This window comes from Pleuronectes platessa, chromosome 1 (assembly GCF_947347685.1).
Source record: "Pleuronectes platessa chromosome 1, fPlePla1.1, whole genome shotgun sequence".
In the NCBI taxonomy this organism is placed as follows: Eukaryota; Metazoa; Chordata; class Actinopteri; order Pleuronectiformes; family Pleuronectidae; genus Pleuronectes; species Pleuronectes platessa.
The window spans coordinates 11,516,752-11,539,605 of record NC_070626.1 but is presented as its reverse complement, the minus strand read 5'-3'; the positions used below and the strand labels follow the sequence as shown (position 1 = coordinate 11,539,605).

General features: G+C 41.8%; 1 protein-coding gene across 18 annotated transcripts in view; it reads left to right on the top strand.

The window, feature by feature from the left end:
- The first annotated feature begins 1,094 nt into the window (after window positions 1-1,094).
- Window positions 1,095-22,854, top strand: part of celf6 (CUGBP Elav-like family member 6) — a 124,609-nt gene continuing 102,849 nt past the window's right edge. For 14 of the 18 annotated variants that reach the window (XM_053418860.1, XM_053418812.1, XM_053418760.1 and 11 more), the window contains exons 1-2: window positions 1,149-1,299; window positions 11,889-11,971. In XM_053418860.1, the coding sequence (XP_053274835.1) occupies window positions 1,155-1,299; window positions 11,889-11,971 (228 nt within the window). In that variant the 5' untranslated portion in view covers window positions 1,149-1,154. Of the gene's footprint in view, window positions 1,300-11,888; window positions 11,972-22,854 lie in introns of all 18 variants that reach the window. The other 4 variants (XM_053418765.1, XM_053418752.1, XM_053418727.1 and 1 more) reach the window with 2 other exon arrangements.

Here is a 22,854-nt window from a genome sequence, read left to right as displayed (position 1 = left end):
AGTGGACGAAACGTTTTACCTTCTGAGCTACAGCCGCCCCTGTGTTGTAATGACAGGGCTTCATTGTAACATGGTCTACAAACTGTACAGCATTGTACAGTATCTAAGAATTGAAAATTAAATTATTAATCAGAATAGAAGCATATCAATTCTCTGGAACCATAATTTATTCCAGTAAATTTGCAATAACCATAAAAATCTATTGATATTGAGCATCTATAGAGTGGTTAGGATTAAATGAGCTAGATGGCTGTGGCTCAGAGGGTTAGAGCGGTCGTCCACTAACCAGAAGATCTGCGGTTCAATCCCAGTCTTCGCAATTCTGTCCTTGGGCAAGATACTGAAGCTTCTCATAGACAAAGCTGTGCTGTGTGAATGGGTGAATGTAAAGATGAACTCTAAAGCACTCTGAGGGGCCATCATGACTAGAAAAGCGCTTCATAAATACAGATTGTTTGTTATTAAAGCTACTATTCCATCCACATTTTGCCTCGTTGCTCTAACAAACCTAAATGACCTCACACAACAGTCGGAGCAGATGCAGCCTTCACACCATTTGAACGTCCCGAGCTCTCTCTGCTCTACACAAATGTTTGCTTTCTTACTCTACGCTGTGGGGCCCTCAGCCATCCTACTCTCACGCGCTCATTATGCAAATATGTGATAGGTGGGTGGGGCCTACTCACCGAGAGTACGACCTGACGTCACAGTGTGAAGTGGCAGGCTGAGCGGAGAGTGGAGGGGGGGCACTTTAAAAAAGAAAAAAAAGAAATGAAAACACAAAGGATATGACAAAATAAATAACTAAGGTTGATCTCCAAAAACAAGAGAGGAAAGAGGGGTAGTAGGGAGGGAGAGGCGGAGGAGGAGTGTAGAAGAGAAGAGGGGACATATAAGGGAGGGGGTGCAGTGTGCGCTGTGCAGTTATAAGTATAGAGAGAGAGGGAGAGTGAGAGAGAGAGAGAGAGAGAGAGAGAGAGAGAGAGAGAGTTAGAGAGTGAGAGAGCGAGAGAGAGGGAGAGAGCAGCCCGCCGGCCCATTGAGGAAAGATGGCTACAGTCACTGCAAACGGAGTGCAGCAGGAGAATGGATTCAGCACCACGAACAGCGCCGGCAGGATGAACGGGCTCACCATCGGCCAGAACACTATTCCAATGAAGGACCACGACGCCATCAAGCTTTTCATCGGCCAGATCCCCCGAAACCTGGAGGAAAAAGACCTGAAACCGCTGTTTGAGGAATTCGGAAAGATATACGAACTCACTGTACTGAAAGACAGGTTCACGGGAATGCATAAAGGTTGGTTCTTGTTATTTGGGATATGTCACTTTTATGCTCCTTTAGAAGAAAGAGGGGCATAAACGTCCCAGTTCAGGGGAAGGGCGCAGGACAAGTGTGTAATTTGCAGATGTTTGGGACACACACACATGCACAGCCATATACATGAAGCGTGGGAGGGAGCACACGTGGAGGGGCACTGCCTCCCGAGCTGCAGGCTTGATGGTCCAGCCCGTCCACGTGAATACTACAGCTGAAAACGCCTTTGTGTGTTTACATTGACGATCATGTGGCTGCCGAGCATCCCGGTTTAAAGGGGGGCGGGACAGGCACTGTGGGCTGCTGTGTTATTTCTGCAGCTGCACACATTTCAGGACAACTTAGAAGAAAAAGGAAGCAGCCCATTCCTGCTCTCCTTCCAGTCCATTTACCGCTGTACATATAGTCTCAGAGAAATAAAATGCTTTCAGGGGAGCGGAAAATGCAAAACCATTATCAGGGCAATCAGCACCGGTGATTAACGTGGTGCTGTAGTGCTGCTTTGACCTTTTCAGCGGGCTAATATGCAGCGTGCACGCTCTCAGACGTCATTAGCGCTGGAAAATACTATGTGCATGGCATCTGTATTGTGATGCTGCTGCTCCGTGGGCGGGTTGCAGTCAGGAAGTACAAAGCAGGATAGTAGAGGAGGCTGAGATCCAGCATGCATCGCCCCCCCCCCCTTGCCACCCCTCACTTCACACACACACACCCATTGTCTAAAACGTCCGGGGAGCTGTGTTCACTTAGTAATTAGTCAGACAGGCCACTGATAATCAGGGATCGATCACTTCAATAGCTATCATTATAAATGATAGTTGTAATAATGGATGTCAGAGTGTGGTTATAGGGCTGGAGGATGTTTTAGCTACAAAATAAAAGACCAGGTCCAGAATTCCAGCTCTGTTACTTTATGCACTTCTACATTTATTCAATTTTTTCAAAAACAGAAACTGCTACAACCGATTTATTTATACAGTAGCATAGATATAATGACTAATTTTAAAAGAAGACGATTGAATTAAGATGTTTATCTATTATTCATTTTCTATAAGTGTTTTATCTTATTCTATTATGGGCGTAGTATTATCGAAATGTAACTGCAAGCTATTATTTTGTAATATCATTATTAAATTAACGATAATAATTTAGCCCAAAATCCAGAATAAGGTCACATTTCCTGTATTATCTGTCTCATTATAAGCAAGCTGTCTTGAGCTGCAGGTTTTTTATTTTGTTTTATTACCAGTTAAAATGCTGTGCTTTATAAAAACAAAAAAAATATATATATATATATATATATATATATATATATATGCTATTGCTGCTTATGACTTATGGTATTCTGCAGATAGTTCATCTTTAATTTAGTTTTTATCCTTTTATTAATTTCGAATCACACACAAACACACATAACACATGTTCACATTTGCACACAAGCATCAGCGGCGTTGACTTCACAATCAGCGCGCCCTCAGTAAAAAAATAATGCATTTACAGGGCAGGCAAATTATGTATGATATGTAAGTCATTGGCTACAGTTCATGATCTCATCGATCAGCACGAGGAAAGCTCTCTTGCAGGGGGGAAAGGAGTGTTGGGCTCAGCATTACTTTCCTGTGCGTGCACGCAGCCCTGCAGGTCTCCGTGCACCACCTGTTCCTCCAGCCATCAGTTGCTGGTGCTCAACACGCTCCTCGTCTTCCCAGCGTTCCTCCTTGGCGCCCGGTGATCGATTAAAACAATATTTCTGATGTTCATGTTGTTTACGCTTGTCCTCAACCATCCCTGAATGTCAACACTCTGGAGGATGGTTGCCTCGGGAAGGATAATCCTGTTCCAAAGCCAGACAGTGTGCCCGCTCAAATCATCCTCCACCAAGGCCACTCTGATGTATGCAGTATGCCCACTTCATCCCGCATGACATTCAAAGTCACTTTGGGAGCACAGGCATGCACTTTTAATACGATTTCACAAATGCATTATATGGATGAGTTTTTCTTATTGGCCACTCACCTAAACCATGTACATGCCTCCTGCCGCGTCCATGCATGATACCTGTAGACCGAAGCAAGAAGGGACAAGAGTAAGGAAATGGGATTAGTGTCGTTAACAAAACATAAGTAGATAGAGTGCAATCATTAGCTGTGTCAGTCAAGGAGAGCAGTTTAAAACACGGACTGAGAGACCAGTCTGAAACAGAGGAAAGCTTCTGTAGGGGAAGTGAAGGTAAAATGTATCACTTAACTGTGACTTCTAAATGCTGCACATTTATTCAAAGTGAATTCTCTTGTAAACAACTCACTGAGTCTCCCATATAATTAGATTTAGTCTACAACTTTTAAATTAAATTGTAATTTATGTTTTATATCAAGTCTTACACAAGTCCACTTAACTAAACAGAAATATAATATTTACAATGATAGTAATTATAGGAACAAACTGTAAATCATGAACAATTACATTGGGTCTCATGATGCTGGTGAATATTATCGCCCTCTTTTGTGATGTAAAACCTAGTTTAATTTCTTCAGTTTGTATCTGCTGTATTTGAACTGATGAATCAGGACGTCAGACTGCTGTAGCTGCAGAGCTGTGACACGGCTGTGTTGTGGACAAAGGGAATATCTGACGATTCCTATTTGACTTGTGGCTGAATGCAGAACGCGATCAGGTTCCCTCGGGTTAAAGGTTCTATATCACAGAGTGTGCTCAGCATGTCGATACCTCGGAAATCAAAGACTCTCCTCTGCTTCAGCTTTCAGGTATGATTATTTATTACACAGGTTTATGGAATAAAATCATTTTTTATATAATTGATCATTTTGATGGAACCACAGAGAATCGGCCGAATGAGCTTTGAAGCATCTTCCAGCTCATTGTGTTGGTTTTCAGTTTTGATTGTTTTCACTGATGACAGAAAGTCATGTAGTGCCGAGCTACAGTGGAGCATTAGGGACCAGCCGATGAATATACTGGAGCGTTTAGCAGCTAGAGAGTCACACCTTTTCAGCAGAGCAGAACAACAGAGCTGCTGAAGGGAGAGTGCAAATTCAACAGGTGGTCAAAAGCATGACTCCTATTATAATGTATGCTAATAGTTATGTGTCTGCTAGATATGTAAATTAACAACCATGTATCAAATGATGATGATTGGTGGTGAAAAGTGGACGTTTGAATTCCTCTGGGTTGGTCACATGTCGGAGTCACATGTGTATATATGAAAAAATCCCTCGTATCAGTGATGATGCTTCTTTATCTGCAGCCACAGGCCTGTGGGTAGTTTCATTATAACCCGATGTTGCACTGCCTGGATGAATGGTATTAATCTGCACAGGGTTGTAGCTGTGGAACCATCATCAACAATGTTTAGTCATTTCCCCTGCGCCTCTACACAAAATAAAGTTTGGTAATAATATTTTGTCCATAGATTATCTATTACATTGTGGTTTAAAAAGTAGTTTCATTTCTGTTCGCTTCACAAAAAATGTGTAATGTGCCATCGGATAGTGGTTGGCTATTATGTCAAAGGCCTGGGAGGCATCTAATGTTGCAGCATTATCACAGTCAATTCTCTTTTTTATGATAAACAGCAACAAAGACATTTTTCACAGCAGGACAACAGAAGAATGGGCGGATGATATAGCTTGGATCGACTTTCCCTTAAGAAAGAAAAAAAGAAAGTTCATAAAGATTTAGTGCGGTGCTGTAAATTTAGTCTGACTACCACTTCCACATGCCTCTTTAAAACGAGTTTGTGGCTGAGAACGGTTTGATTTGTTCCACACAGATGATGTATATGGCTGTAGGTATCAGTTAGTAAAACATATTGTAATGGATGATTTGTAGCATCTTCTCTTCCACAGACCCGTGACATAGAACCGCACCACAATTAAGAGCAGATCAAAATATGTCATGTTTGCTCACGACTAATTCCGGTGGACCGTGACGCATCAGTTTGAACACACGTTTTTTTGTGAATTCCTACTTTAGGCATCTGAGCTGCCTCCAGGGACTTGTCTGAATATCTGGGGAATTACATTTATTCCTGTACGCGTCAAACCGTGAATCATTTCAGAGAGAAAATCTTTTTATTTGTTTCCTTAAACCAATGATTACATCCCACCTTGGAGTTGTTCAACACTGTTGCCTTTAATGTGGCTTTGATAGTTTGTGGGTCGTCAGGGAGCCTTAGATTATGCGTAGGATGACTTGACACTACTGGCGGGCACGACGCTCCTCGTTGTGTGCTGCAGCCAGGTCGTGCTGTTTAACATCCATCATTTCGGCGAGCACTACATTATCATAATACTTAGCGTCGGTGCCAGAGCGCGTGCATTGTTCAGACATGCTGAATGTTGGCGGGGGGCAAATCTATTGCTTGAGTCGCGTAATCTATCAATCCGTCTCTGATGCTGAGAGGTGGGACACTGAGCCGCAGCACACAGCCAGGAGGAAGAGATACAAAGAGTTTGTTAAATATCTTCATCCATTCTGCTCCCCTCTGTAGGTCCATGCAGTGTAACTGCCTATAAATAGACAGACAATTTGACATAAAAACCCCTCACGGGCTCTGACATGTCAAAAGTAAACCTCAGCAGGGCACTAATATCTACTCGCAATCGACTCTTAGGCTGTAACAACAAATCTTTGAAGGTGTCCTGACGCTTTGTAGACAGTTTCTTTGTTGAATTCAATTCTGTTGACTTATAGTAATGACCACTGAGTTACAGATCCATGCTTCTGTAGGGTTTTATCCACCGGGTGAGTGTTTCAGAGGACGCGTGGGGCAGTGACTGACAGTTTGTGTAAGTTGAGTGACAGGTGTAGTTTAAGTCTACAGGAAACCTGTTTGATCATTAGCGAGGGGGCTGTGTGTGAAGCAGACAGCTGAGCAGCCCCCTCCGAGTGGAGATGGATAGAACGACTGAGAGAGGCTCTGCAGGTAACACCGTGGTTAACATGAAGAAACCTGAAGCGCTGGCTGAATCCTCACATCGTATTTGTCTCAGGTCCCGTGGGGGGGTCAGTCCATCACACTCTGCAGCATCCTGTTGTTTTACATATATTTTTTAGCGTGCCTGGATATTTTTCAGAAATTAATTTGCATCCTTTTCCCGGTTTAATGAACATTCTGGGATCAGACATGTGTGAAGAGAGCAAAGGCGAGCAAATTGCTCATGATCCATGAATTCCCTGCTAATGAATTCAAATTTTATACAAATGTTCCCTAAAGTTATTTCAATTACAGGTACCTGATGCTTTAAAAAGCACAATTTACTTTTAATGCCTGAATGCATGTAATTGTGAGCACATACTAATTTCCATTTTAAAACAAATTGTAAGAAGAAGCGTTACAGGGGGAAAAGTTATTTAAGTAATTACCCGGAACGTGTCTCGCAAACCCAGCAACACATTTCCTGCTTCTGTCTTTGAACCATTTTGCTTGGTTTACTTTTTCATGTTCCTTCAAATATAATTTGCTGAACTTTTGTCCATTGCTGTAATTATAGTGTCTTAAATCGTCTCTGATTACCAAAGTATTATTTTCACCCCACTTAACCTGCTCATCACAGGACGCCAACAGTCCTTCTGTTCGACCCCCCCAGAGCTCAGTCTTGGTTTCAGAACCTTGTCCCATTTCACCTTCTTATTTCTTCTTCTCACATTCAACTCATCCTCCAGTCTTAAGAACATTAGCTTCATTAACAATTATGATCACAGTGGAAAGTTGACATATTAAATGAAGTATTGGCTGAAAATGAAGAAATCTTAAGCCTTTAAATTTTACCATGTTTTTTTATTTTTCACTACAAATAGTGTGTACTTGACATTACAGAGATCTTGCTTTAGATCACTACACATCACACAGAACACCATGTCTTTATTTTACAATTAATATTATTTTGTTGCAGTGCACCGTTCAGAAATCGGTTTGCACTTTCTGCTGCTTTACAAACTGACTGTTCTTGCAATTTTGCACGGTTCCATACCGAGGGGAAAACAATGATAATGTGTAATATGAATGTAATCCCATGCCAATTAACCGACCCTAAAATTTAAGATGACAGCGCTAACTTTCTACCAGCTGCTATGTCCCTGTTCCCTCCTCACATTATATCACTGTGCCTCTTCTCATGTTCTTCAAGCTGAATGCTCATCTGTTCCACAACTCGCTCTCTCAATCTCCGGCTCCTCTGGGCTTCATGTCCCTTGAGCCAGCAGTGTCGGATATGAAGCTTTCTTAAACTCCTGCTGATTTTCCACCACCACAAGGAAGCAGAGGCATTCATCTTGCCGGTCTGAATATATAAAGGCTGCAATGCACGGAAGATCTGTCATTTAAACTCACAGGTCCAGTGCCCGGTCTCAAGCTGCCTGCTTGGAGTGGTCTGTTCTCTTGGCCTGTGTTAAAGCTCCGGAGATACTTCTGAATTATTGCCTGTCATTAGTGAGTCCTCCTCAAACAGTTCTACAATATGCTTGTTTAGTGATCGTGTATTGCAGTTGTTTGCAGAGCTTTATATAAACAGTCTATGGTGCAGAGTGAAGTTGAAGACGTTGTGCTCATCCTACCTGGTTTATCAGATTTTTTTTGTCAATGTTTCTCCTGAAATGAAACTGAATTTGCTTTATTACACAATCTGGGGAGTCTGTATATAAGTTGAATGATTTACTGTGAACCAATCAACTCAGATTTTCAACTTTTCAAAATAAAAGATCTGTGATTAAAGTAAACGTTGTGTTCTTACTTTGAATACAACTTGCGAGAGAGAAGGTGATTCCATGAATGTTGTTGCAATGACAGAGATCTGCACTCGTGAATGTGTCAGCCTGATATGGTGAAATAAATTAAATTATCTAAATGATTTGGCTGGAGATTGGACCTAAGGTTTGACCCAGTATTCAGCCACTGTTGTAGATTATCAGAGGATGTAGAAGAGGACTTGTTAAACTCAATCCAGACTGAGCTGCCTCATCCTGGTTGACTGCTATAGCGCGCTGGTTGACTGTTTATGATATTTTTATTATTATTCAACGTATCATGTGTCTAAATCTTACCACCAATCAGCACTGCAATCGTTTTGGTAATTTACAATACACGTGTCATGTGTAAAGCAAATAAGATGAACGGTTAGCTCAAGATGCATTACAAGTACAGACAGACAGACATGAGACATTTATGGAATTAATAGGTAGATACATGCTATTTTCCTTGAAGTAACAGGACAACATTTGCAGTGGCTGGATGTTGCTTCCCTTGTTTCAGATGCGGTGCCATTGGCTTTGAGAGTGTGTGTCTGGAACAACCGAGTCAGTGTTGGATCTGTATTTAGGTCAAGTAAAAGTAGCAAAGTACTCCATTAAAAGTAAATGTTCTGCAAAGTACAGCAATTAAAAGTACTCATTATACAGAATGGCTTACATTATATGTGGTTTTATTTTTATATGATTAATATATAAGTGCTACTTAAATGTTGTAGTTGCTCAAGGTGAAACTGATGTTAACTGCTTCATAAAGCGCTGGTTTATGGAGAGTTTTTGCATGTAAAATATTAATCCTAAAAGAACTTGGTGGTGTATAGTTTAAAGCTTCATAAGGAACAAATACATCAACTGTTTTTAGGCACAGTGCTTGAAAGTAAACAACAAAAGAAAAAAAGTTAAACGATTTATTTTTTAATTGTGAGGTTTCAGGAAAATGCTGGACTCTAAAGGCAAAAATAAGGAAGATGAGACAAAATAACTTTTCAGGTCCTTAATTAAAACTAATCTGACTGTGAACAGGTTTGCTGATAGTCAGGTTCAAGGTTCTGGTATAGGAGAGAGTTTCAGAGATCCAGTTTCCAGAGTCCAACCTGGACAGGCAGCGGAACAAGTAGGCATCTGAGTGAAGTGGTCAGCAGAGCATGGCAGAAATTTCAGGTATTAGGTTTTTTACAATAACCAGAATAGGCTGAAGAAGAGTACGAACTTCAAAGTTCAAGAACAAGTGGAGCGTGTCTACCACTAACGGTGTCTGAAGATGTGGCAGAGTCTTGATACATGAACCGGTTCTAATGCTTCAGGACGTATTGGACAGGGTGGCTCAGGTGTGCAGGTGAATTGGAGGGACAGCCGGAGCCATGACAAAACGAAACATAACAACACACAAGAGGGATGAAGCCCGGCAGGGAAATAAAAGGTCAAACTTAGCTGGAGGGTTTTCACCCCAATAACTTTGAGAAAGCATAAAATTCCTTCATTTCAAATGAGAAAGATTGAGAAATACTCTATCTAAAGATTGACAAAATGAGTGCTCCCCAAAAGTGAAGCCAAGGCTCTCCATCGCCCCCTGCTAGCTATTTTATAAATCCCACCTCCACCATGTTTGTGGATTGGACATGGACCGATAACTCAAAACACATGTTTAATAAAAAAAGAAATTAATTATTTATTTGATGCTACCATGACTCCATCACATGATCGCTACTGTTCAGACTGAGGACATTGGCACAAGAGGACTTTGTTACTCTCTGGGATATCTTGGCTGAATTTGTCGATAGGGGCAGGACTCTGAGAAGTTTCCATCTTTATATACAGTCTGTGATCTAGATCAAACTTTCCTAGAAGGACAATGGCCCCAAAACTTTAACTGGTAAATCGCCGTTGCTCCTGTATTAGTGTTGTACTGATTTCTGTTTATAAACTTGCACCACGTAAAATCATGTGATGAAATCTTGCTAAGATATATAAAATCACTGGCAAAGCAGCAAGGTGACAAATATATATAAAAAAGACCTTGTAGGGCAGTAGCAGAATGTCAGCATTAGCCTAGGATTCCAGTTTCTGCTAGGACATGGCCCCCCTGGGGCCTTGGTTCATGTCCCACAGTTTTGTAATGTCACAAAGGATGAAGAGTGTCACCCCAGGCCCCCAAACTTTTCTGCTTTGCTGTGTGACACACTGTTTCATCATTGTCATTTAGGTGATTTTTCCTCTTGAGTAACTGCCTAGTTGCGGAGGAGGTTGAAGGTTGTCGTGAATGGGAGCTCTCTTGGCCGAGCGCCAGAGTGTGCCGCTGGGTTTCGGGGTTGATGGGTGCTATGTGCTGCACGCCGGGTTTTGTCTGTGTGTGTCTGAGTGTGTGTGTGTGTGTGTGTGTGTGTGTGTGTGTGTGTCTTCCCGTGGGAATCCTTGGCAGCAGGTGTGACATGTAGTAATGGGAAATTATGCTGCATAGTGCAAAATCTCTTCTGAACGGGGTCACCCACTGTCAACGCTGCCAAGCACCTAACACAGCAACCACTCAGTCTGTAATAAAAGCCGACTTATTTACTGATGCATATTCATTCTGCTTTCCTCAATTTTTCCAACTTAAAGAAAAGTCTCCAGAGATGTTACCGTTTCAGCTCATCAGCAGAGCTTTATTAATATGTTGGCAGTTAAAACATGAGCATGCTGTTTGACTTTTCTCTCCAGTGTCCTGTTCAGCAACTCATTAGAAAGAAGCATGAAGGGTTTGAGACGGTGAAAACAAGAAGCTGGAGTGAGAAAGCATTTTCCATGACCCCTCTGTTTATAGTCCTCCTCCAAGATCACACCACTATGTCTATGTTCTTCTGTTCTACTTTGCTTATATCATTTTACTATATTAAATTTACTATATTAGATGACAAATAATAATAATAATTATAAAAATACAAGGTCTGTGGCAAATGCTTTATTCTGACGAAAGAAAGACTAAAGAATGATATGCACAAGGCCAGTAAATCTAATCTGAAGCTGTATTCATTTTTTGAAAAGAAAGAGTAAGATTTTAATCTAACCAGCCCGTTATTTTCTCAGAGAGTATAGAGCTATTAACGTCAGGGAGCCACATTCCAGCTGTCAGCACAGTGTATGAATTCCATTGTAATATAATACATGTTTTTGGCAATAGCTTGTAAAACTCCAGTTAGACTTATATGATGGCCTTGTGTAGATTGGAATAAGTTCAGTGAAGTCACAAGTCTCTGGGTTCGTTTGGAAGGCTACAGTGTGGTTTCTGGAAGACGACTGCAGAAACACTTCATCTCTGAACAAACAGCCAGGGGGAGAGAGGTGTGAGGCTGCCTTCACATCCACTTTGAGACCTTGATTTCATTTGTTACTGTGCAATCATTTATGATGTTTGACTTTGTATTGCTTTTGTATGTTTTATTCATTCTCTGCTTTTAAACATTTAAATATTATTTTATTTACATTTTAAGTCTGTTCATTTTGTTTTAAATGTGCTATATGAATAAACTTTGACTTTAATTTAAATGAGTTTCATATTCCATTTATGTCCTTTATATGGCTTGTACTTGTTCCTTTATAATCAGTATTTTTACATTCTTAATATTATGGATATTAAAAACTAAAATCCTTTAGATTACAGAATCATAATGACTTTAAAATATCTTGTACTTTTTGGCACAACCCTAAATTATCAGTCACCAGATTTTCGTTCTACTTTATCTTTCTTTTTTATCATTAATGGTGGTGTGTAGTTGTTTCATAACTATTGTCTGGTTGAATTACCCTTTGTCTCTCATGTCTCCCTGTAGGATGTGCCTTTCTAACATACTGTGCCAGAGAGTCAGCACTGAAGGCCCAGAGCGCCCTCCATGAACAGAAGACTCTGCCAGGGGTAAGTGCCCCCGATCTGCCCTCTGTCATAGGCCAAAGCCCCCGGGGCAACCAGGGGATCAGCATTAACATAGAAGTTATATAACAGTTGCTCTCTCACACACACACAGTACACGTACACACGCACACAAACTGTTGCACATTGATGCACATGGCGACACAGTTTACATTAAGACACAGATTTCGAAACAGATGGAAACAGTCACTCACATTTCCGCAGTCTCCCTCTTTTACCCTCCTTTTTTTGCTCACTCCACACGCACGCAAACGCAAACACACACACACACACACACACACACACACACACACACACACACACACACACACACACACACACACACACACACACACACACCTATACACAGAAGAGAGCGAGTGGCCTATCTCACCTTGCAGTGTCTTATTACACTAATCACCCCGGCGGAGATATTTGATAAGCGCTCCCTCATAGCAGCCAATGCCGTCCTTCCCCTGTCCTCTCACAATATGGCTGCTGCAGACACTAATTGCCTTGAGGAATCCCACTCTCATTATCACGTATAATCAAACAGTAAGTATAAACAATCATTTTTACCATGTATGTCACCATCTGGTGTTTTTGTTTTAATTCTCTCCCCGGTTCTCTCCCCCGCACGTCTTCTGCCATTTGCCTTTAGCGAGCAGGTAACTTTTTCAATTAATATAATGGCCTCTTCAAACAACACAGGTAACACATAGCTCTTAAGCCCACCCAGGAGGAGACCCTCAATCTGGGATGAGCGTGAGCTTGTGGTGTCTATCTGTACTTGATGTGTGTGAGGGTGGATTCGTCTCCCTCATCAGGGGAATTATCGAGGTGTGATTGAATTACCCCTGCGGGTCCCTGAGAAGGAGAAGCTGCTCCAGTGCCCAAGCTCCTTACGGGCCCCCTCCACCCCTGCTTTTCTTTCAAAACGTACCAAGACATCCTCTCAGGTTGGGGCTTTAAGCGGAGCCCGAGGAACAGAGAGAAAAAAGGAGGGAAGAGATTGGTAGGAAAGAGAAAAGTCGTGATAGGGAATGCATTGCGAAGAAAGAGGTGGCAAAGGCAGGTGATGGAGTTGCGGAGCTTCATATTGTTCCTTATTGTTGTGTTAATATGTTGTTTGCACTTCAATGAATGTCAAGCACACTGGCACACTGTGGCGAAAGAGTTCCTGGGAGATCAGGCTCCCTGGCTCGTTACACCTCCCCCAGCTCCATAATGAGATGATTGTCGTGATGGTCCTGGATAGGTGTTCACTCGCTTTATTGCCCACATTCTTGTTTGTCTTCTATCTGGAAAGAGGTTAATGGCATGTTCCGTGGGGCTTGGGTAAACATTTCCCCTGTAGAGCTCACAGCGAGGGGTCAGGCCTGCAATCTCCGGCTGAGCACAGCCTGCATACAGAAGGCTAATATAGATGTTCTGTCTCTCTGAGAGGGGGATAGAGAGGGGGAGAGAGGGGAGAGAGAAAACAATGTGAATGGGAGAAAGGGAGAGACAGACAAAGACTGGGAGAGGTGACACTTCTGGACAAGCCTCATTGTCACTGTCATGGCCTGATGGGTTGAGATGCTCGCTCGCATAATGCTGCCATTTCAGGAGCTTCTTTACACAGCACTGTGGACACGACTGTGCAGTGTGCCTGTCAAGAAACTTAAAGACACATTTTCTTTAAACGATGAGACATCGGCCATTCAAAAAACATCAACATCTTTCTATCAGAAGGAGATAAAAAGAGACAAAGTGAGAATAACATATGGGACGAACTAAATAATACAAACACTGGCCAAACAATAATCTGATGCAGGTAAATCACATTTGCAATAACAGCCATAGTTAAAATAATAGTATAATGCCATGAGGTTAACTGTAAAGTAGAGTGTGCATTGACTTTGAACGAACTCTGACAGTCATCACACTAATTCATCATGTTTATCTCTTTCTTTGTGTGAATGAGGAGACATTTGGGTAAAGCCAAACTAAACCTTTTACCATGATTTATAGATGAAGGTGTCATCCTTTAGTTAATCATAGTTTTTAGGTAAGATTGCAGATTACATATTTAACTGCCAGGTTTGATCCAGACAATCCATCTTTTAGCTTTTTATGGTGGGAGAAGGAGGGCTAGATCCAATCCCAGTTTACATTGGATGGGGTTCCACAGGTCGTCTCATATATATTGACATACAGACACAAACAATAATTCATAATTATGGCCAATTTGGCTTCTCCAGCCAGAGGGCTGGCTGACCATACGCTGAGGAACTGCATACTCGTTCAGGTCACACATGCATGCCCACACTAAATGAGGGTTCCACTCTGGCGTTCCATTCAGGTAGGGGGGGGGGTTCCAACAAATTTGGGGCTGCGAGCAGACATCCACATAGAGGTCTGGGCTACCCTAGTTGACATTAGTGGATGACCACATTTACTTCTTGAGGACCATAGCCCAGTGGACTGGCAGATGTTGAAACTACGAATTCATCTTAGCCTCAGGCAGAAGTTAGAGGAGCAGTTAGAGGAAACCCTCACAGGCCCGATGAAAACAAAGTTTACTTAGAATGACCAGCGGGGGAGTAACACTATGCTACCACCTTGATGGATTCATATGGTACATCAAAACAATCCATACAAACTTTAAGTGGAGTGGGTGAGAAGGTGTATGCGAGTTTGATGAGCCATTGTCATTTTTACCAATTGGCTTTGGTGTGCGACAGGCGGTGTGATTACGGCCTGTCCTGGACGACATGTGTCAAAAGGAAAGTAATCTTGTCAGAGAGAGTTGATAAAAGCTTCACAATTCTTGTTTCCAGTTTTTTGGTCTATGTGCAGCAGTATGGTTTGCAGGTGTTGAAAAAGTATCAAACAGGACACACATACACATTGTTGAGATAAAGAGAGATAATGATTTCACATAAGATCGAGTGGTTGGCTCTCCGACATGTGCACACTGTCAGTGCAGCTGTATCTGACAACAGGAGACTTGAAACTCCCGTTGTCTCTTCATGGCTCACGACACTTTAGCTTGTTCATGAACAGTAACATAATGATCCGATATGTTGTTTTACTGAAGATGTATTGTATATATGGTGTAAAATGTAGCACGGTAGCTAATTCATAGATTCAGGTTTAACTAAAAACCCAAAGTGAATGAAGTTGCTGTTATAACACAATATAAATTATTTGATTCGGATGAATTCATGATTTTTACATTAACACCTTGAAAAGTTTAAGCTTGTATCTTGAAATTTACCATTCAAATAAAAAGTTCACTTGCTACGAATTGAATCGAAAGGAACATGTGTAGCCTCCTGAGTATCTCCCTCAGAGTGTATTTCTACTTGTCTGTCCTGAGTGCAATATTTTATTGTTTCATTTTAACGCAATGTGTGTATTTCACAAAAAGGAACAGTGAAGAACAGTGTGAGAGAGAAGAGACAGAAATATGTATGTGTTAGTGAGAGAGTGTGAGGTCTCAGCAGGAAGCTACGACTCTTACATCATCTCCAGATTGGCTGCGAGTCTCATACCTCCCATAATTCACATCCCCTTTATTTACTAAATCTTGTACTGCATCTGAATTGCCACCAGGGAATCTGGCTCTGTCTGCTGTGGATGAGGCGGGCTTTGTTTACATTGTTTGATTAATTGCATGTAAAGAGCATAATGAGCTCTTGATGTCCTGTGCATCAGATCCTGCTGCTACAGTTTGTACAGTAAATGTAATCAGAGATTCAGCCTCTTGCCCTCAGTGAGCTCGTAGTTGTTGATGTGTTTATGTGCACTATCAGCATATTCCCCAATGTAGGGCAGTGTGGTGCTGTATGGGGACAGGTTAGGTCATGCCCGTGAATGATTTCTCCCTGGATCTGATTAATACCTGGGATGTCAACACACAGACCTGAGCCAAATTGTAGCTTCTGCACGATCCATTCGCTCTCACCTTTTTACCTCAGGACAGTTTGTGTAGACCAGCTAAATTGATGATCACACAGTTGTGAAGACCACACACACCTCTCTCTCTATATATACCAATATGTGTTTGTTTGAAAACACACTCTACTATGGATACGCCTGGTCTCCTCATTACTCAAAACAGAGATGTTTGAATGACGTAGACACTCACAACCGCTTGCTGATTGGGTCTTTATGGCCATGACGCTCTGATCACATGATAACCACCGGCATTAGCCTGGGCTACTAGTGTAGAAAACCACATGGATAATCAATTACAAGTATTGCTGACCCTGTTGTCTTTGCAGTTCTGCATTTTAAAATGATACAACTGCTAACGTGTAGGAGACAAGCTATTATTGTAGCACTCACTGTGAATGGTAACTTGATATGTGTTTTCAGGTGTGTTGGATGGACTGGGATACCAACTGATCCAGAGCCAAAATGCTTTTGTGGACAGATATTGTTTGAGTTAAGAAAGAAAGAAAGAGAGAAAGAAAGAAAGAAAGAAAGAAAGAAAGAAAGAATATTTGCAGTCGCAGAACCACAATGTTATTTCCAACTAGCCAAATAGCCTCCCAGCCTGCTGCTACTGGAGCCGCAGATCTTCAGATGAATACTGCTCTCTCTCCTTTCTGGATCGTGCTGCTCTCTCCTCTCAGGCCAATTAGCTCTTGGTGTTCGCATGTAACAAGCATGCTAATTGGGTGCTAGTGAAGCCCAAAAGCCAATTAAAATTTCCAAGGAAGAAAAAAAAGAAGGAAAGATCCAGCTTCTCTTTGTCTCTCATTCACTCGGGCCGTTCTCCTCTTCCTACCCTTTCCCCAACGTCTTCTCTCATCATCAATCTGTACCACTTTCACTCCCCCACTCTCGTTTTCCACCCTCTCTGTGAGGAATGTGCTGAGTTTGCGATGGCGCCACAACCGTACTTGTCATTTACGCAGATGGTTTTCTGTGGAGGGATCCAGATTCCTTGGTTTTCTGAGTGAGAGCACCAGCAGCCCAGCACCTGACCCCTGTATAAATGACAAGGCAGCCAAGCGCAGCAAAGAAGAAGATAGGGGAGAGACAGTAACCAACTCCTACTTTCTCAAGTGTTTCTCGTCAAATTTGAGCAGGTAAGCTTAAAGGTTTCAGCTCTCGCCAAAGTGAGTCGCAAGAATGCTCGGGCCTCCCAATTTTTTTTTCTTCTTCTCCCTCTTCTGTGCATTAAAAAAGTGCAGTAAATTGACTTCAGCATGTGTCACACAAAAATGGGTCAGGGTGGACATTGTGCAACACTAGTATTATGTGTCACTAAGCACTCTGCCATGGACCAGTGCATCTGTGTTCTCGACACCCTCTCTCTGCATCGCACCACAGATGTGGCCATCTTGGACCTGCCATATGTCTTTGTCTGGGGCTCAGTGCATGCTGACAGAAAGCAACCAGTATTTGTTCCCCTTAAAAATAACCCATACAATGAGTCACACATCATTTCATGGAATGTGTTCTCAAATAGTTTATCACTTAATTTAGCCCTTTATTAAAGCAGATTTTTAGTCACTGAGGAGTAACTCCTCTTCACTGACTTCCAACTTGTGAGGTGGTTACCCGATCCTCTTCCTTTATTCTCATTTATCTAGTTGATATATTAAGTATGAAATGAAGCGTAATACAGTTGTGTGTATATGTGTGTGTGTCACAGTGTTATCAAAGGACACACAAAGCTCCTCTACAGCAGGTCCACTTCTAGACAGACATGCTGCAGGTTAAACTAATTACTCAGGCCACACAGGACTTTACCCGTTCTTTTAAGGGACAAATTGTGCTCTGTTGCCGATCAATTTGTCCTCCGTGCCATATTTGTCAACCTCCCGTGCCCCTGAGCAGTTGCCATTATCAAGCAAAAAAAAAAAAAAGAAAGAAAGAAAGGCCCGGGCACTGGACGTGAGACCTCTGCTGAGGCTCCCCCTGCTCCCTTCATCATCAATTACGTCTATATCATTTTCTTTTTGTTGCCCGCTTTAGAAAAGAAATTAAAAAGGGCCATTGTTTTTCTTATCCCCCTGGGATGAAAGCATTTACTACTCTGCTGCACCGTGCGTGGCCATCCTGCCGATTAGGGAGTGAATGGAATCACAATCGAGGGATGCACTCGGCATTGTCTTCTATTACGTGGCTGGTGGCCCTGAATATTGTACAAAAATTAATTTTGGTCCATCTGATGGGATTTTCAACCTTGGAGAGTGCAAACTGTTAATCCTGGACACTGTGGAAGGCATGGCGTTTTCCACGGGTGACTTTGGAGTGGCACACACAGTTGTCTGTGAGAGAGCTCTTAACCAGCCCATAAAGATGGCAGGCCAGAGGCACCAGCCATATGAGCAGGAGAGATGGGGCTTCTCAAAGGCCGTGGGGGCAGCAGAGTTTTGGTGTTCAGAGGATTGCCACAACCAAGGCCCATTTGTCCTTTAGATCTCGAACATATACTGCAATACAGTAAAACAGGCTGGGGCCCAGGTTGTTTGAGTGAAACAACCTCAGCCTCTCGATTTATTGAAAGATCGATCTATGGACAAAGTAGCCAACATTAAAACAAAACAAAACTGTGCGTTTTTCTTCAAAATAAGATCCCAAATTACTTCTGCACTTTCAAAAATCGCTGATGCTGATGTGCTAAAAGCAAAAATTTGAAAGCAAGAACAAAGACAAAACAAGGTTATACAAGTTTTGAGATGATGAATACAGGGAATCCTTGATTGACAAAATGTGAAAACCTTTCTGCGTAGATGCCGTCATTCTAAAACATTGAACGGTCTGCCGTGCGTCAGCCTCACTGACTTGGTTTTGTTTTAATGTGTTGAAAGCTGAGCAGCTCCCTTACACCCTTCCCCCACATCGACACATTCACTATCTCCCCCTCGCTGACAGGTGGAGTCGGACTCCGCCGTGCATGCTCTCTTGCACTAATTTATCCACTTCTTTAGCTGTAATGAGGCAGAACTGGTAAATGTGGGGACAGCATTGTTAACATTGCTGCTTCACTGGGGAAGAGGAGAAGGCTGACAAATAGTGGGAGAAGGATGGAAATGAGGCCCGGGTGCTGTCATACCTCCAAGAATTATGATTTCAGTCTTTTCCCTTTGCTGTCTACTAGGCTGCACGTTGCAATATGACATTTCCTAAACCAATTAAACATCAAAGTTTCTGTCGCATCAAGATCAGGCTGTTTTGGAAACAACAGCTGGGAGGGAAACTCCAAAACAAAACAAAAAATGAATATTTGATGCTGAATTTCTTTTAAACAAAATAATCAAAATGCTGCTGATTAGAGTAATAAACTTCCATCAGTCTCATATTTAGATGATCAGTGTGTAAACCTTCTTTGAAAGTTTTGTGAGACGTCTTCATCTAGTTTCAGACAATGTAACTTCTCAATAGATAGAAACAGGAGTTGACATCTCACAATGAGTTGGCTGCTGTCAGTACTTAGACAGCTACAATGAAAACTGTTTTTTTCTTAACTTTTCTTTCTTGTTGTTTCCACTCTATGACAGAACAGCCACATGATAAAGAAGACATGAGATTTCAAGAATAATGTTGTCACATTACAAGAATGAAGTCGTAATTTTACAAAATCTAAGTCATAAAATTACGAGAATATAGTTGTAATTTAATGAGAAAAAAGCCAAAACACTACGAGAATATTTGTATTCTTTAACAAATAAGTACCGTGTTCACCACTCAAAGATCTAAAGTCTAGAACCAATCTCACTGTTTCTTGAGATACAATGAACCCTCTATGAATATCACACAGAATACAGTCCAGCCCAACCAAACATTTCCTCCTCCACAGAAAAGGGCAGCATCCTCAAAGTCTGTGCAGTTCTTTGTTTTACAGGGAAGACAGTTTCTTGCTCAATCTTTATTAGTTATGATAATTTTGTTGTTTGTTAAACCAGTACCAAAGTAAATCGTAACAAGATATGCTATATTCTTAATTTTAACGCAGCCAAGAGGCTAATCTTATATTACCCCTCCAAAATGACACCTAGTCTAATATTACAACCTCATTCTCTACATCTCAGATATTGTTTCCTCTTTAAGTAGACTGTATACACATCTTTCCATCCGTCCCTCTACCTCTCTCTGACTTCCTGTCAAATAAGGTAGAAGCATTTCATTGGCATTTACAATTCATAAGACGTGCAGGACAACCTGCAGGCATTTGTTCAAAGACAAAACAGGGGGTGAAGAGTTAACCAACTCTGCAGTTAATCACACAGGGACAAGTGTAAACCGTCGTGCTGATTCACGAATCATCTCCACATGTTGTGACACATACACACACAAACCTTAGAGGAAGACAAGTAGCCATGATGTGACTGTGTAAATAGACCGCCCCCCAAACAGCATGAGTAATAACTGGATCACACAAACGCACACACACACATGGTATCTTGTAAAAAACGTTTTTTTGGGAGAGGACAGAAACAAGGGTTAGGGTAGAGAACCAAAGAGGGAGGAAAAGAGAGCAATAGAGGAAAGAAAAAAAATGATGAGTCATCATGAGAGAGAGAGAGAGAGACAGAGGGAGAGGGAGAACGAGAGGACACACTTTCTTGCATAATTAACCACCGAGCATCACCAGGACAAACTCCTCCATCAGCGTGTCCAAAGGATTAACTACGGCGCGCTCCCCTTATCTCGCCCATTTTGTTTAAGAAAGAAAATGACCTTGCACTTGTTTACATGCTGATTAAAGACAGGAGGGAGAGAAGGAGACAGCGAGAAAGTCAAACTGTAATCAGAAGAGTTTGTTAAGTGGAGTAGTGTCGGTGGTGGTGTGCACTGAGCAGATACAGCAAGCAGCAGCCAGACTGTGTCAGAGCAGTACCGCGAAACAAACCCAACCCTCACTCACACACGATGGAGCAGCTAACAAGCAATGAGTGGGCTGGGACCAAGGAAGGTGTATGTGTGTGTGTGTGTGTGTTTGTTTGTGAAGGTGGTGTGCAATAAAAAAAGTATGTTTAGCGTGTGGGTGGTACCATTAGTTAGTCTGCCTGTTTTATTGCACTGGGAATAGCTGGTGTTTCTGGGCTTCTATGAGTCAGTCTATACACACTCTGCGTGTGTGTGTGTGTGTGTGTGTGTGTGTGTGTGTGTGTGTGTGTGTTCTTATTTCTTCCTTTTTATCTACCAGCCAAAATGTAATACCTTTGAAGCAAAGGCATACGTGGCTTCTTCATGGCAGTTATCTCTTTCTTATTTTTTGGTTTAAAAGGAGTGACCTGGATATTTCTACTTAGCTATATATAATTTGTATTTCTTAGTAAAATAACAGAGCGTCTGAAAATGTGACCGAGACTCGTAAGTCTCTATTTCAAATGCTTCTCAAAATGAAGGCCACGTTTCCTGAAACCTCTTCTGCTCTTTGGTGTTTTTCTTTTTCACTCTGAACGTGTCTGCCTTTGCTGTACTACAGAGTGCAACTTTATTTTATCCGTTCGCGCTGGAGTAGCTTCAGCCTGTACGTCTGTGTGCCATCAAGCCCTTTGTGCAGTAAAGCTTTACAATCAGAGCACCAGCCAGAGAGTCTCACTGCAAAAATCCAGCATCGAGAAAACGAGATGCTGCCGGTACCTCTGGCAACGATCGACCATCAATGATTAATTGATTGTTAAACTTCACTACAGGCAGCGTTCAGATTTTGGTGGGATAAGAAGTCATGCTCAGGCTAAGACTTAATCAGTCAGGGTCATGGTTATTCTACATCGGTAGCTGCTACATTTCAGGTATACCTTCACAGTTTGTCATCTCAGTTATGAAACAGGTCAATCGATGAACACCGAAACAGGTATTTCTTGCTTCTGCTCATGTAGTAGTATTCAGTCGTTCCTAAAGTAAAATAAAAGTGGAGATCTTCCAAACTTAGTAACCAATTTTTTTTTGTGTTTCTATTTCTCCATTGCAGCTCAGAGCAGTTACACTGTCTAGCAAAATGTACAGAGACACAGGTTTTTTGTTTTACTGCACAAGAAAAACTAAGATGAGCCGCGATAAACGGTCAGAAGTGTGGCTTCACTTTAAAAAAGACAGTGACGACAAGGCACAGTGCAATGCATGTGGGAAGCTCACGATTCATTTAAGGCAGCACGGCGTCGATCTGAAAGACTTTACAGCGTTCAATGTTGTGTGGTCTCCGAGCCCGAGTGTGTCATCTTCAGCTGGCGCTAGTAGCACCTCGCTAGCACCTCGCTAGCACCTCCAGTAGAGCTAATGAGAGCGAGCCGCGACGGCAGCAACCCACCGTTCTTGCTGGCATTCAAGGGAAAGCTGACCAACATGACTCGTATGAATTATGTCAGTAGGTTTCTATTAATAAGACGAGCAGCTCAAAACGTTATCATCCAGAATTGGATCAACTGCTACTGAGAGATTCACGATAATTTCATTCAATTGTCAATTCATCACGATAAATTGACAATTATTGATGTAACATTAGTTTACGGGAACAATTGGAGCAGTTTCTTATACTAATCATCTACAAATATGACTGTGGGTTGTTTGGTTAATTCAAAGACATTGAACATGTCTGATAAGGCTCTGAGGAAAGGTGTGTGTTTTTTTTTTGTCATGTTGCTTGTTGACCACAAGGTGTTACCACTGCTGCCCCATATAACTAAATGACTAAAACCATTCTCCAAAGACAGTCTTGTTGTCTTCCAAATTTGACGTTGTCTTTGGTATCTTCTGTGTATTCTCTTTTTATCCTGAGATATTGGTATTAGTTCTCATGTTTTCAGTGTTGCATCCATCATGTGTTAGAAATATTGACACGCCCAATCGCTCATTGTGAATTTTCTGGACATTTCACTGCTTTATTCTACGGAAGCGTAGCCTGACGTTGTCAGACTCACAATTCTAGTCAGAATGTG